The sequence below is a fragment of the Triturus cristatus genome, chromosome 5_1 (genome assembly GCF_964204655.1).
Source record: "Triturus cristatus chromosome 5_1, aTriCri1.1, whole genome shotgun sequence".
NCBI lineage: Eukaryota > Metazoa > Chordata > Amphibia > Caudata > Salamandridae > Triturus > Triturus cristatus.
In genome coordinates this window covers 505,246,739-505,261,842 of record NC_140587.1, presented here as the reverse complement: position 1 = coordinate 505,261,842, position 15,104 = coordinate 505,246,739, and the positions used below count along the sequence as shown (strand labels likewise).

At 42.6% G+C, this 15,104-nt stretch overlaps 1 protein-coding gene across 1 annotated transcript in view; it reads left to right on the top strand.

Moving 5' to 3' along the window:
- The window catches only part of CHMP4C (charged multivesicular body protein 4C), a 115,778-nt gene extending 102,662 nt beyond the window's left edge, over positions 1 to 13,116 (top strand). The window contains exon 5 of the mRNA XM_085605356.1: positions 11,249 to 13,116. Coding sequence (XP_085461482.1) covers positions 11,249 to 11,313 — 65 coding nt within the window. The 3' untranslated portion in view covers positions 11,314 to 13,116. The remainder of the gene's footprint in view (positions 1 to 11,248) is intronic.
- Positions 13,117 to 15,104: the final 1,988 nt, after the last annotated feature.

The following is a 15,104-nucleotide window of genomic DNA, read 5'->3' as shown; positions in this document are numbered from 1 at the left end:
GATCAACCAATCTTTATCCAACCCCACCCCAGTCACCTTGGGAGTACCCCAGGGCTCTTCCTTCTCCCCGACACTCTTCAATCTGTTTATGGAACCACTCACAGAGCTTCTCAACCTTGAAAATATCCAATATCACATGTACGCAGATGACACACAACTCTACAATAAGGTCCAATCTCTTGAAGACATCAAGTCCCTTAACTCAACGCTCCAAAAGACACAGACCTGGCTAGCTAAGAACCATTTAAAACTAAACACACTAAAAACAGAATTTCTCCTAATCGCTCCCCCCAACCAAACAACAAAGCCATGTCTTTTAGCAAACGAAGTGAGACGAGACGCCAGAAACGCAGGCTACACATTACAGAGACTGCATTTTAGTTTTAATTTACCTGAGGCCTGCTGTGCAACACGCTGCTTGCTGTTTCTGTTTTCTGTGTCCGATTAGTGCTGAGGCTGCGTAGTATGCTGGGGCGGGCCGCGGGCGAAAACAGTGATCGTTGGTCCAAGTCAGGACCCACACTTGAGGATTTGACAAGGAGACACAGGGCCGGACTAATGACATATTTTTAAAGGGGTCATTGGTAGCACTTCTGTGATTGATTGAAGTGACCGGAAAGCTGAGGCAGGGACCCATGCGGTTTCTGACATTGTGTGTGTCTCATAATAGGGCAGGCATCTGCGACGTCAAATTTGATATATGTAAAGGAAAGTCCCATGCAATATCAGCTCTTCGCCGCCACCGGGAAGACCCGTGTTAACTCAGTGAGCAGGCAGCACCTAATATCACGTGTAGACCCGGCCCTGACTAATATGTGCCGGTGCTAAGCACCGGCACATATTAAGCACTGCTGTATCCACATAATTCTTTGTATTTATATGTACATGTCTTTCTTTTTTCCTATGCTTGCTATGTAAAGCGCTCTGATACCCGCAAGGGTCTTGTTCGCGCTATACAACACCATCAAGATAAACTTAGAATCCACAAACATATCACCAATACAAATGAGGCACATTTTAGCCTCTCTCCTGTATCGTGACCCAAGAAATTCTAAATACAACCATACATTGCCATCCCTCCCTAGAAACAGCAGAGCTTACTGTCCAAGGAGAGCATTAAACAATCTCTCTTAGAAAAACTGTGACTGGATACTAGAGTCTTTTATTCAGTCCAAACAAATCTCCCACCACAGGAAACATCCAGATAGTGGAAGGTATCAGAAAGTGTTCTCGTCCCCAGTCTTTGAAAAGACCGAATTGCAGCAAGCATGTTCTAGTCCTGATCAACTTTGCACAAGCCACTATGTTGATAAAATCCAGCCTGCGATACATGCTTCCCAGATGCAGATTGGGTGCAAAACACGGCTCAGCTTATACAATGGACATCTTATTGCTCATGAACATCTGCCTAAAAAAGACTTCGCCACTCCTTTAGTTGACCTACTGGTTCCTCCCAACTTTGTGATCAAACATCTTTACAGAACAGTCCTGTGGGAGGTGGTGATTTCATACACAAATATCTGACTCAAATGCTTCAATGTCAAGAAATACTCCCTGTTTAAATGCTTTGGTGTAGAGTTAAGTGATGATGACATAAATCCTGTCATGATCCACATTGTCAAATATCATCCAGGAGACAGCCAACAACTACTGGAGCTAATGAACATTTGCTCTCGACCACAAACATCTTTTTAGGGGACTTCAACCTCCACTGGAATGACCCATTGGCCTCTCAGAAAGGAGTTCTGTTGTGTCACCTAAGTATCAGTGACTTTAAACAACTCTGCTCAAGCCTGATTCACTGGAAAAGGATGTACTTTAGAACTTTTACTCTTGAAAGACCGCGTTTTGCTGATGGTTTCTAAGCTGCCAGTAAACTGGTCCAATCATCAGTTTATCCTTTATTACCTCATTTTCAAACCATCTCTTAACCAAAGGGCAAATCTGCAGAGCAAACGCATGCATCAGAGACACTAAACATATTAACACTAACATGCTGCCCTATAAAAGTACTTCTAATATTCAATCCCTTACAAAAGAACACTTAACAGCCTTCCTGGCTAACTATTACATTATAACCATGACCTACATAATAGGACCTGGAACCCATGAAACTTGAGAGACAAAAATTTAAAATCTCATTGCAGTGATACAACAAGGAGGTAAATGATGGGACGACAGCTCAGATTATTTGAAAGTTTGAAAAAACAAAAGCCCACTACCTTAAATCTGACTATACTATGCAATGAAAGAAGAAATTACAAAAAGCAAAGGCCTTCTTTAGATCCCAACTAGACCAGACTTGAAATCTCCCACGAAAACAATCTAAATTCATTAAACTACTCGTTCCCTCAACCGAAACTGACATCAGTTCCCCAAATAAAAGATATGAAGAGCTATCTAACTTCTTTACAGGCATGATTATAAAGATAGAACAATCCCTTCCGCCTTCCTCCTCATCTTCCCTACCACCCTAAAGACCACTGCATTCTGGAGTGAGTTCACAGAAATCGATGAGAGGAAAGGGGAAATGGACAGAACAACACGGGCAGAGCCACCAGTGTCCCTACAACGCAAGCGCTCCCACGCATATGCCTTAACCACGCATATGCGAGGTTACGGCAGTGCGTAGTGTAGCTGCCAGAATGGTCGGAAGCAAGAAGGATCTGAAGAGGACGCAGTTTAGTAAGTGTGGCTGGGGACAGGTTTTGGGAGTTGGGTAGTTTTTAAGGGTTTTGGCTAGTTTTCAGGGCTAGGGGGGCAAGGTTGTTTTCAGGGAAGGGCTTCTGGTTAGGTAGGGCTCATGGGGGCAGGTATTTTTTAGGGCAAAAGGTGGGGTCGGGGAAGCTTTTAGGGCTTGGGGGCCAGATCGTTTTTAGGGCTTGGGGTGCAGGGAAGTTTTTAGAGCTCGGGAGAGTGGGTTGGTTTTTAAGGGAGGGGGGTAGTTTTAGGTCTCGGGGCAGGGGCTTGGCCCGGGGGAGTGGGTTGGCTTTCAAGAGTGGGTAGTTTTAGGGCTCATGGCGGGGGCAGGGGTTAGGGTACTTTTTAGGACTTGGGAGGGCAGGGATGTTTTTAGTGCTCGGGGGGGGTTGTTTTAGGTCTCAGGGCAGGGGCTTGGGGGCAGTTTTAGGGCTCAGAATGGGGGGTAGGTAACAGGGTACTTACACTTACCTGGAAAGTCTTAACCACGCATATGTCTTTGCCATACCTGCCTTAACAACACAAACTGTGTTGTAAAAGTATGCATGGTAAAGGCATATGCATGGTTAAGATTTGCCTGGTTCAGACCATCTGGAACCGGCATGCGTGGCAATCGCATGCGTGGTTCTGTCACACAAACTAGCAAAGTGATCACAACCTGAGCAAAAACAAAAACACCAGCACACTTCACTGACACTATCCCCTTCATCCTCATCCAAGAAATACAGACCAATCTCTCTGCACTGGATCCCGCTGATCAATTCCTCGCTGGCCCAAGGTGATGTCCATGATTGAATGAAAGTTGCACGAGTAACTACACTCCTGAAAACATCAGTAGTAGACTTGGATGACCTTAACTGGATCAACCTTCTGTTTCTTGGGCAAATACTAGAAAGTAGTATCTCCGCCCAACTCGGGCAATACATTACTGACCACAAAGTACTATACAGTCATCAATCTGTTTTCAAAGCTTGGTGCAGCATGGAAACAGCCATCCTACAGGTTAAGGATGACGCTCTTTGACTCGCGGACAAAGGGAATCCCTCCCTACTCATACTCTTTGACCTATCTACAGCATTTGACTCAGTCAATCACAACATCTTACTCAACACCCTTGAAAAGAGAATGGGGATGAAAGGTACTGCCCTGAGTTTGTTTTCCTCATACCTGAAGAAAAGTCCTCCCCATATCAAATTACAGAAGTACCTATCTGAATTCACTCTGATCACTCAAGGGGCCCTACAATGTTCGATACTATCCCTAACCTTATTTAACCTCTCATGAAACCACCAATGACAGTCTTAAACCAAATTAACCTCTAGTAAAATCTATATGCAGGTGAGATACAGCTATGCCTTATCCGAATATTTCCCTTGTTTGTACCCTAAAGGACATTCACAACTGGCTATCCTTTAACCACCTGAAGCTAAACCCCCAAAAAACTGAATTCCTTCTTACCCCCTAGCCCCTATTCACTGTCAGACCCCCATCCAAGACTCACTTGGCCTTCTAAGCTGTCAACCCAAAGCCATTGAATGCACTAAGTCTAAAGATAACCCTCAACAAGAATCTAAACCTTCAAGAGCTCATAAACACTACAGAGGGGTTCCCAACATCTCCTCAGAATTCTAAGAAACAACAAACTTTTTTTTATCCCAGAATCATTTTTTAAACTTGGTACAATCCCCGGTCATCTCAAGACTAGACTATGGAAATGTGTTTCTCACTAAATGCCTTGAATTCCACCTGACTCAAATGACGCTGCAGTGAAAATGTTCTCCAAAGCGAGTCGATTTGATTACATTACTCCTGTGCTCACCTCCTTAAACTGTCATGTGAGTGAAGTCATGTGCATGTTTAAAACTGCCTGCTTCACCCACAAAGCCCTATACTGGCACACCACAATATCTGACTGACAAACTCGTACATTGTCAGGGCTGTTGCTCCCTGCACAGTACAAAATCCTTACTCCTAAGACGACCTGGTTCAAAAAACAGAACAACTCCTCCTAATCTTTCTCTGGAAGTACAATTAGGATATGGAACTCTGTTCATCCTGAGACCTGCACAGACCATGTTGTTCCTGCCCGTGCGGGCAGGGAAATAATGGTGCCACTGGGAATGGGGTCCCCAGTATGCCGTCACTGAGCCAGTCCCTGGGGATGGGGTCGCCGGGGCCTTACCATGTCTCTGGGAAGGGAGCCGCACAACCTATTCTCCATAAAAGTATAAACCGCCCTGGGAGGTATGGTTCCCAGGGCCTCAGGGAGGCTCCTGGGGGCTGCATGCCCCCTTTCCTTTAGAAATAAATCTGCCCCTGGGTATGGTGTCCCCTGGGCCTCAATGAGGCTCGAGGAGAGGAAACCGCCTTTACCACTCACTCATTACCTCGCGTTACCATTACCAAGCAGTCATTACCAGGTAGTCCTTTACCACACAAGTCTATACCACACATATTCCTTTACCACTCATACCTTTACAACAAAAATGTAAGTATAGCGCACGTAAGTGAAACCGCAATATACGTTTCAGTTATGTACTCCAAAAGGGTACAAACAAAACAATGCAAATCAAAGTGCTTAGTAAAATCATCTGTTGAATAGAACTCTATGCTAATTAAAAATACAATACAATTAATATGTTCTACACTTCAGGCTGACATCTTCGCTTTTCTAGGGAATTTCTGACTCTAGGAAGTATAGCTAGAGTACTAAAGAATTTGCATTTGTATAGAGTTTTATTCCACACTTGATTTTACTAAGCACTTTGATTTGCATTTGTTTTTTTGGTACCCTTTTGGAGTACATGGCTGAAATGAGTGTTGGCTGTAGTTAGGCCTAAGTGGGATGTACATGCGATTTGCAGAAATGCTCTAAATATCGTACAGCAACTTAACTGCACAGAATTATGCAGTTTTAAAGGTTTGTGTGATCATAGAAGCACACAGGGATGTCCGCTCTGGCAGTTGAACCCTCTAGCCCAAATGCTCAGATGAGATGTACGGCTGACGAACCTTACCTGGCCACGATCCATGAAGCACAAAGTTATGTTATGTTACAGTAACTTATAAAGCGCACTTATACCCAAAGGTGTTTTGGCGCTACGCTCTGACTCACCGGAAACCAAGAAAGGGGTACCTTAAACCGTGAATAACCGTGTTTTCAACTCCTTTCTAAAAGAAAGGAGCTCCGAGGCATTCCTGAGATGCCACGGCAGACTGTTCCAGGCTTCCGCCGCCCAATGGGAAAATCTGTTGCCTCCCCAACTAGCTTTTTTTATACAGGGAACAGCCACTAGTTTACCTTCGGAGGATCGCAACACTCTACCCGGAGCATACCATTCAAAGCATCTGCTCAGGAATTCCAGGCCAATGCCCCTCAGTGACTTAAAAACCGTGTACAGAGCTTTTAATTCTGCTCGTTTTGTCAGTGGCAGCCAATGCAATTGCCGGAGTCCATCTCGAACAGAGGAAAACCTTGGTATGCCTGTTAGCAGTCTAGCCACTGCATTTTGTACTAGCTGTAGTCTGTACAGATGTTTTTTTTTTCAAGTTCAGGTACAGACTATTACAGTAATCCAGCCGAGACAAAATGAGAGCTGAGACTGCTATCCTAAAACCATCAGCTGGAAGGAAAAATTAGATTTTCCTCAATATTCTGAGGAGGTAGAAGCCAGTAGATACAACTCCGCTGACCTGGTCACCAAAATCAAGTTTGTGATCCATGATCACACCCAAATTCTTGGCTTTACCTGTGGGAGTTGGTAACTTTCCCAGTACTTCAGGCCACAGGTCAGGTGACCAGAGATTGGGATTGTTCCCAAATATGACCTCAGTCTTGCCTGCTTTCAATTTCAGGCAGTTGGAGGCCATCCAGCCAGAGATATCTTTCAGGCAGTCATGACATCTGGAGGCCATAGCTTCCTCAGTCCCTCGTTGTATGGACAACACAGTTTGTGTGTCATCTGCATAAGATGTTAGTTGCAGTCCGAAAGATCTTATCAATGCTTCCAACGGGCTGACCTAAATGTTAAAAAGCGTGGGACTGAGGGATGATCCCTGCGGCACCCCGCATGGGAGGGCAAAAGGCTTAGATTTATCCTGCCCCAAATCTACTGTTTGGATTCTGTCAGCCAGAAAAGATTTCAGAAGGCTCCAGGCCCTGGCTACCACCCCTGACTTCGACAATCGGTCCATCAGCACATCGCGATGGACCATGTCGAAAGCCGCTGACAGATCCAGTAAAATCAGGACCGCCACCCCTCCCTGATCAACCGCTACTCTAACCTCCTCCATGGCCTTGATAAGGGCCAGTTCCATGCTGGGTCCTGCACGAAAGCCAAACTGCGTGGGGTCGAGTGCATTGGTCCTCAGAAAGAAAGAGCGGAGTTGCCTATTGATGGCCTTCTCTAACATCTTAGCCGGCAACGGGAGTCGAGATGTGGGTCTGTAACTGTTGGAATCGTTTTTATCCAGATTTGTTTTTTTTTTTATAAGGGGGGAGTATCGAAGCGGATTTCCACAATCTGGGATCGTTCTTATATGCAGATCATCTCTTGATATACCTGACTAACCCCTTGAAGTCAGGACCACATGCCATATAAATCCTAGATGAGTTTGCCTTCCGCTCTGGGTCCAGGGTATTTCCCCTTATCCCTGCTGATGTGATTGCCCGGTATAACTGGGTGCGAATTCAAGTAAATGCAGTGTCAGGTATGTTGGTATTCAGGTAACAGACAAGAAGTCGGTGATCTGGTCACTTAATATACTTTCCTTACTAAGCCACCCTAGGAGAGACATTCTTCACTTCAGCTTTCAGTGATGGGTAGGGTGGCCCTGGTTAAGATGGTGGCCCTGCCTAAGATGGTGGCCCTGCCTAAGGCGCCATATTTTACTGTTGGCTTCCCCAGGAAGTGGCCTCCAGGACTTTGTAGGGTGGGACATGCTGGGGATTCCCACACTAGAGGCGATATCCTCCTCTGGCCAGGTCAAATCTTTTGAGGTACATTGATAAGCATCTAGGCTGATTCACTCACAATTCTATTGTTGCCTAAAACTCAGACATGCCATCCTCCTTACTTTGCCACCCTAGAGGAGGTGCCTGCCTACACCCCATAGAATCCAAAATAACCATGTCATAGTTGTCAAGCAGAGGCAAGATTTCCAGAATTTATAGATCTTGTTATACCCACCATGTACACATTTGGTAAACTGATGCTGGCAAAGGGAGTGAATTACTGCCCTCTAGAGGATGAAGAATAAACATTCGCTCTCATGGCACTTGAGAAGACCGTGATTTTCACCAGATACTGTCTGATACAGTACAATTCAAATATCTTTATAGTGTCAATTTCAGACCACAATGTTAATGGCATGTGAATAGAGGATCCACTCCGACCTGCCTGAGGTCCTGACTGCGAAGGGTGACTACCGCCAATCGGTCTGGTCCTGTAGAATCATTTGCCCCATTTTGGCGTGGCACAGGGGAAACTTGCCAGGCAATCCAAGCCCGTCCAGTTGACTTGAGTCCAAAATTGATGCTATTGAACATTTTAGAGGATGAGGGATGTACACATAGGCAGACACACCTCTATTTGATTTGGGGCTGGTGGTATTAGGAAGGTATATTGCCCAAAACCACAGGAAAACTGCCTCCCACTATCACTAGCTGGAACGTGTGTCTCGATACCTGCCACATAATTGACTGTTCCATCTGCAAAGGCACTCGAACACCAAAGAACATAGCACAAATGGATGCAGTATCAAAGCTGAGGGGGCGGGGCCAGGCAGATTGACACAACTATTAAAGAGACAGACCTGGTTTACTGACCTATGAAGGGATACATTCACTAATCCATAAACTACAGGGGGAGTGTTGAGGCTGTTATCTACTGAAGACGTACTTTCATTGTCAAATAATTAAGTGCTAATAATTCCAGTCATTATGTATTATTCTTGTCAAGATTATTTCCTTAAATTCCAATGAACACCATTTATTTTTCTTTTTCCTTTTTTTTTTAAATGGAAGTTGTAGTGCAAGTGGATACCTACAACTTTATTTAGCAATATTTGTAAAGTGTACATGGGAAAAGCCACATTTTTAATACTGTCTGAAATTTGCTGTAAATCCTTATTGTTCTGAGAGGAAGTGAGTTCTGTATCTTCCACCAGTGCACGATTTTCGGAAGGAAGGGATGGTCACGAAAATAGCCAACCTAGATGAAGAGGACTTTAGTTGTTGAATTTATGCTGAAGGAAGAAAGGACCTAAGCAGTTAATGGCACAAACAGCTATGCATATTGCTTTGAATGTGATCTGACTGGCCACAGAGCGCCAGCATAGCAACTGAAAGGCAGGTAAAATGTGAGCCCGGACATTATGGAATTTGTCTCTTCCAATGTTCTATGTTGCTTCTGAATCACATGGATGGTGGCTTCAAGATATATGCAGTTGGCATAGATAAGAGAGTACTACAAAAATGTACAAAAGGGAAATCTCGGCATAGTATGTAGAAGAATCAGCTAGTACATTGATTTACTGGAGGACTCCAAGCGAGATTCAAATCCTATGATCTCACCTCATGTGATCTGTCTTGAGACAGATCAGCCTGTTAGATGGCGGATGGATGGATGGATGGATGAATGGGCGAATGGGTATCTCATTTACTGCAGGCTAGTATCCATTTTTAATATGCATCGCTTTGTGATTTGTTAGTATCCAGTTATCAAAAGTCGGTATAGATTGGTAGAGTGCACAGAAGTCTAGATCAGCTGAGCTCTCAAGTTTTAGTATACTTTTCGTGTCATTGGTGCACTTTTACCAGTTGAGATTGAAGGAGGTGCGCTCCAATAAGGGGCTTAGGTATTTGTTTGAGTGGCAGTAGTGATGGTGGGTCATTGAGAAACTCCATCTCTAGAGGCAAAAACGTAGCCGAGCAAATTGTCAGGAAAGATGGAATGTGGGATGTTTTAAAGAGGAAGAAGACAATCCAGTGGAGCACACTGCCCTCTTTAATCTCTGGTAAAATGTAGTATTATGAGCTGTATCAGTGGCAGAAGAGCTACCACGTTATTTGAATTGGATTATGTTGTTCAAGAAACTCTTATTTAGAAGATCTTCTACCTATTGCAAAGTATGTAAGACACGGATGCAGAAGAAGTATGTAAATGGGAGCTTTCCTAAATTGTCAGTTTCATTAAAAAAAATGAAAATATCCCCAAACATGGCACCGTATCATTAAGAAACCAAGTGCAGAAGGTAATGAAAGTTGTAACATATTTACCCATTACTGACTTTAGGGTCAGGTGTCCTGCACATTTAACAGTCACAAACAATAGGAATCAGACTTTTCCAAATGTACTAAACCCGTTTTAGATGTCAATGAAGTTTTATAATTTCTTAAAGTGGGTTTAGAAATGAATTACAAATTGCTGTAGGGCACCTAAAACGGCCTCATTCCAAATAGTGATATGTATCAATAGTTTTGAGACAAAATATCGTTTGAAAGCCATTGCAAAGTTACCCACCCTCAAGTTAAATGTTTAAAAAGTTTTAATTGAGTAGGCAATGGTCCAGGAGACCACTAAAACTCTTAAAGATACTTTACATTAAAAAAAACTTTGAAAAAGCCATCCCCCATTACCTTTTAATAAATGGGTTTCTTTCGAAAATATTTTTAATTTAAAGGCAACCAGACATGGTGTTCTACTGACCTTTGTAATTATCCCTGTGATAGGTCATGAATTGTGACTCACTCACATTTGTGGCTACCTCGTTATAAGATATGTCAGTTTTCAAAATTTCACACTGGTCGCATTATTACTGGTTGCAAATTGTGACCAGCATTTTTGCAACCAGTGTGTTAGTACATCTGGCTGTTGGTCACATTGGGTTAAGTGGATTCTGAAGAAACAAAACTTTTTGGATTTATTGATAAGTAGGTCTTTAGTAGTAGTTTACAAATTTGTTTAATTTATATGATAGAATGGAGTGTGGCGTAGTACCTGGTTGAACGAATGGCTCGACAGATGACTGCAGGCCACTTCTTGTAACCCAGCAGTTTGACTCTGAACGAGCAGGATCCTGGTCGCGTTGTATGATCATGGTTGTATTTGGTTTTCTTATGGTACCTGATTACATACACATTAAGGCTGGTTAAGATGATTTGTGGAGTAAAATATAAAATTGCAAAAATCTGTGTTGTGGTATATCTTGATATCCCCGTTAGCAATAATAACATTTAGGTCTAGTTCCAGGTTACGTTAGTTTGTTGCGACCACACCACATGTAGGTCATTGTGATGCCACCTACCTCTCTTTGGTTTGAGGCGTTATCCTCGCCTAAGCTGTATGGAGGGCTGGTCTTGTCTTGTTGCCATCTTTTGCAGATGGGTAAACCAACAAACCATCTCTCTTCAGCCTGAGCTACAGTTTCAATCGATTTTATTGAGGCAGCTAAATTAAAATTGTCTCTGCTTGTTGCGATTTGTGCAATGTGTTTTTTAGTAATGTGACTATTGTACTTGCTAACCCTTTCTGGTGTTTCTTTGCAGCATCTTCTAGGAAGAGGGTGGAGGACGAGGATGACCTGAAGCACTTGGCGGCCTGGGCATCGTAGAGCCGGACAGACTTCTGCCATGGTGGCGATCACAAGATGCACTCGGTCAACCATTTGGCCAGCGGTTTATGGCCATCTCTTAAATGGCATAGTTCTGTTTTGACACATTCCGTTTTGTGACTTAGAGTAAAAGCTGTGCAATCACAGCATTTTAAACAGACTATTATTCAATATTTATGAAATTAAGGCACCTTTACCTTACAGAGCCTTGCATTTATCTGGCAACAATCTATGGTTTCGAGGGTCAACAATTAACTAAACCATATTCTACCACGATTAGAGCGGTCAACGAGGAGCGCCATTCTTCTATCAGCAGATGTCATTTGTTGGTCTTCAGTGTTCCCATGAAGGAGCTGCGTGCCCTGGAAACGCTACACACCCAGAACACTTTTGGAGAGCTAAAATGAAGGTTTATTGCGTGTTTTAATCAATATCTGAATTCTGTATTAAAAACTAAGCTTGTATTCTAATTTATCAACGGGCAATTTTCTTGAGATTACATTTTGACAGCTGTTGGTTGCCCAGTACCTCTTCATTAATGCTCGTTTCCTACCTCTCGGGTTTCAGGTTAAAGGTATCTATTCTTCCCTGTCGTGGCATCAGGAGAATGGCATTTATTTAGTGGCATTGCCTTTTTAAAACCTGAACTGTTTAGCCGATGCACACTATGTCAACAAACATGGCAACGGCCAGCTCAGAGAAGCCTTTGACCTCAAACAATCTGAATAAAATAAATACCCCTTCACTAAAGTGGCAGTGGAAGTCACATGAACCCATGATTTGTATTAAGTAGCACCACAAGTGTCTGGGAACTAAGGTTGATGGAGTGGCTGACTTTTTGAAGTTCTGCCTCATAGCTCCCCAGTAGCCTAGTGTGGCTGTACGTCGTGTGGCCCTCTTCCACGTCTTCCAAAGGGTCTGTAAGCGGGCACCATTAATATGTATTGCAGGGTACGCAAATCCAGATAATGCTTTTCCTATAACTCTGTTCAAGGAATGCTTTATTTTCTGGAAGAATTAGGGATACAAATAATTTCCTTTATTAATTATTTCGCACAGCATTAAAAAAACACTTTCTCAGATGTCTATACCCACATAGTGTTTCTTGAGTTCTGCGCTTATTAAATGCTGGCTGCCGTCTCGGGAAGGACCTTGTACAGTGCTCCAGTACCTAACCTGGAAACAGCAGCGATGCCTTTGAACAAGTGTGAAGCCATGTATGGTTTGTAGACATTCTGAGTTTGTAATGGGAGCCACGTATAGGATAAATGGCGTAACAGCAGGCACTTCAATGTTTTTATAAAATGTCAAGATCTGAATCCAGTGAACTATCATGATAGCAATGTGTCTGTGTTTTACGAAGGCTTTGAGCTTTGTCATCAAATCACCCACTTGTTTACTTTTAAATATGCTAAGCGTAATGTTATAGAATACCTTTTTGAACAGTGTGCCTTCCATGAACTATTTCAGAGCTGTTCAGCAGTTTTTTTGATCCATGTTATACATTTGATTCAAAGGGTACAGCAAATACAATCTGTACAGTGTTTTCTGTAATAGTCAGGATCTTAACAACAATTGCAACGCTATAATTTCTGTTTTTGTCCTCTCTTCCTTTATCCTGAGGATTTCTTTCATTGCAGGGGTACCTATCCAAATGTAAAAAAAAACTTTTTTAAAAAAACTCCTTTCATTGTTTTAGCGTTTTGTTCTGTTAAAAAATAAATAACACTATCTTAACAATTGGAATGTAAATATTGTAAAGCCAGCTCTTGGGAATAAACATGAACAAGATTTTTAAGTATAGTTTGCAATCATTTTCTGACTTCTTTGTTATGTGCATTTTATAGCATCAACAACTGTTGTTGAGCGATGGTAATGAAGACTGCAAGTGCTTTATTGAAAGAATATCAAAAACAATATTGAATGGAAAATCTAAACTTAGCCTATGATGTATGTGTTGTTGTATACCTTGGCTTTCTTGGCCTGTTGAGTGAGTGAGGAGACGTGTAGGTTTCAAGAACAGTGTCTTGCTACAGACCACCCTGGCTGTCACAAACAGCATTGTAAGCAACAATTTAAGCATATAGTGGCCTTTGGTCCTACACCTTTCTCATGATTAGTGACTTGCTTTTTTAGCTCCCTACTCCAGATGTGATGGCTTTCCTCTGTAATCTTGCATTTGTTCTGTCCAGAGGAGCATTTTGGTTTCAAGGTTTTGAATGAATGAGTACTATCATTCCTCTTCTGGCATTGGGAACAATTTTTCCTTGAGCAGGGCTTTAGGGTAGTTTACCTTTTGCACTTGGAGTGCAACACCCTTTCCTTTTCTCCTATGTGTTCAACACATGCATCACTTCTAACTATTTCCACCTGCTGTTTCTTTCTCTCTGCCTGTGTCATGTACCTGCCTAAGTATGTCTTCATGGCTGGAAGCCACACACTGATGCTCAACCAACCCTCACTGTTTCCCCCCGTCTAGGCTCCACATTGGAGCCTGGACACAACAAATGTGGCGCCCTGGTGTCCACCATACAATGTCTGGCAATGCTGGGTTTCCCAATGCCTGTTTGCTGCAAAGGCAATATGTTAGCAATTTTGAAATGTTCTGTAATTCATATTTATACCATTCCAAGATGGCTTCACATTGCATCTGCAGGCCCCATTCACATGTCCATGTGCTGTCTAGATGCAACATGGTGGCTGTTTGAGATGGTACAATAATAAAATATGTTGTTTCTGATGGATAGTTCTAACTGCAGATTCCTCCCCTTTCGAATGTCTGCAGGCACCAGACTTTATCCAGATAACTTTGAAAGCAGTGCTCCAAGGGGGCTGCAGTTGGTGTCTCTGGTATTGACCACAATTAATCAGTGGGCTAGGGTACTATGTTGCTTGCAAAAATGACCGTTTTGAAAGCAAAAAAAAATGACGAAACTATAGAAAGCTGTTGTTGTTTACGGACCCACACAATGAGTGTCTTTGGTGCCTTGGCTGTGGTCATTACTCTAAAATTTACAATATGTTCACCCTCATGCACCTGAAGGCAGTCCGGGACCAGGACGTGAAGTTGTGCATCGTTGAAAATGAGAAGAGGTCACGATTGAAGCACAAGTCACGGTCCTGCTTCAAATCACGGTAGTGGTCTCAATCCCAAACACGAGGCTGGTGGAGCAGGGACTTTAAATACATATTTGGTTTACAGTATCAATTTTACTACTCATCCAGAGGAATTATCCTCTCATTACTGGGCCCAGGGCCGAAAGACCTTGGACGTAAGAAAATAATTCATCCGGAGCTGCAAATCAAGCAATATATCACAGTTCAATGATCATTTCTTGGAGGTCAATGATATTTGGTGTGAGTTTTTAAGGTTTTATTAAATCTTTAGTAAGTATCTCTTTATTAATAAGTTCTCAAAATTGGTTATCAATTCATCAGTAATACAATGCAGAACAATTGTATAAAGCACAATCCATATAAATGAATCTCCTATTCTAAGTCTAGTAAAATGAAGGAACGGTATCTAATAGAACACAAAGAATTCCAAATCAAGAGGTGAAAGCATAAATCTATAAGCAACTCTAAATCAATATGCACTTCCGATAAGGGGAAGTTCATGAAATTCTGTATCTGTACAGTTTCAGAGCAGCATAGATTTAGGCAAGGTAAATAAATAGGTCTGAGAGAATGTGTGAAAATCTCAGCAAAGGGCTCAGCAGAGACTCTAGAAATGGTCTGAAGAATTTCCAAAATATCTAACTCTTACTACTCTAGGAACACACACTAATATA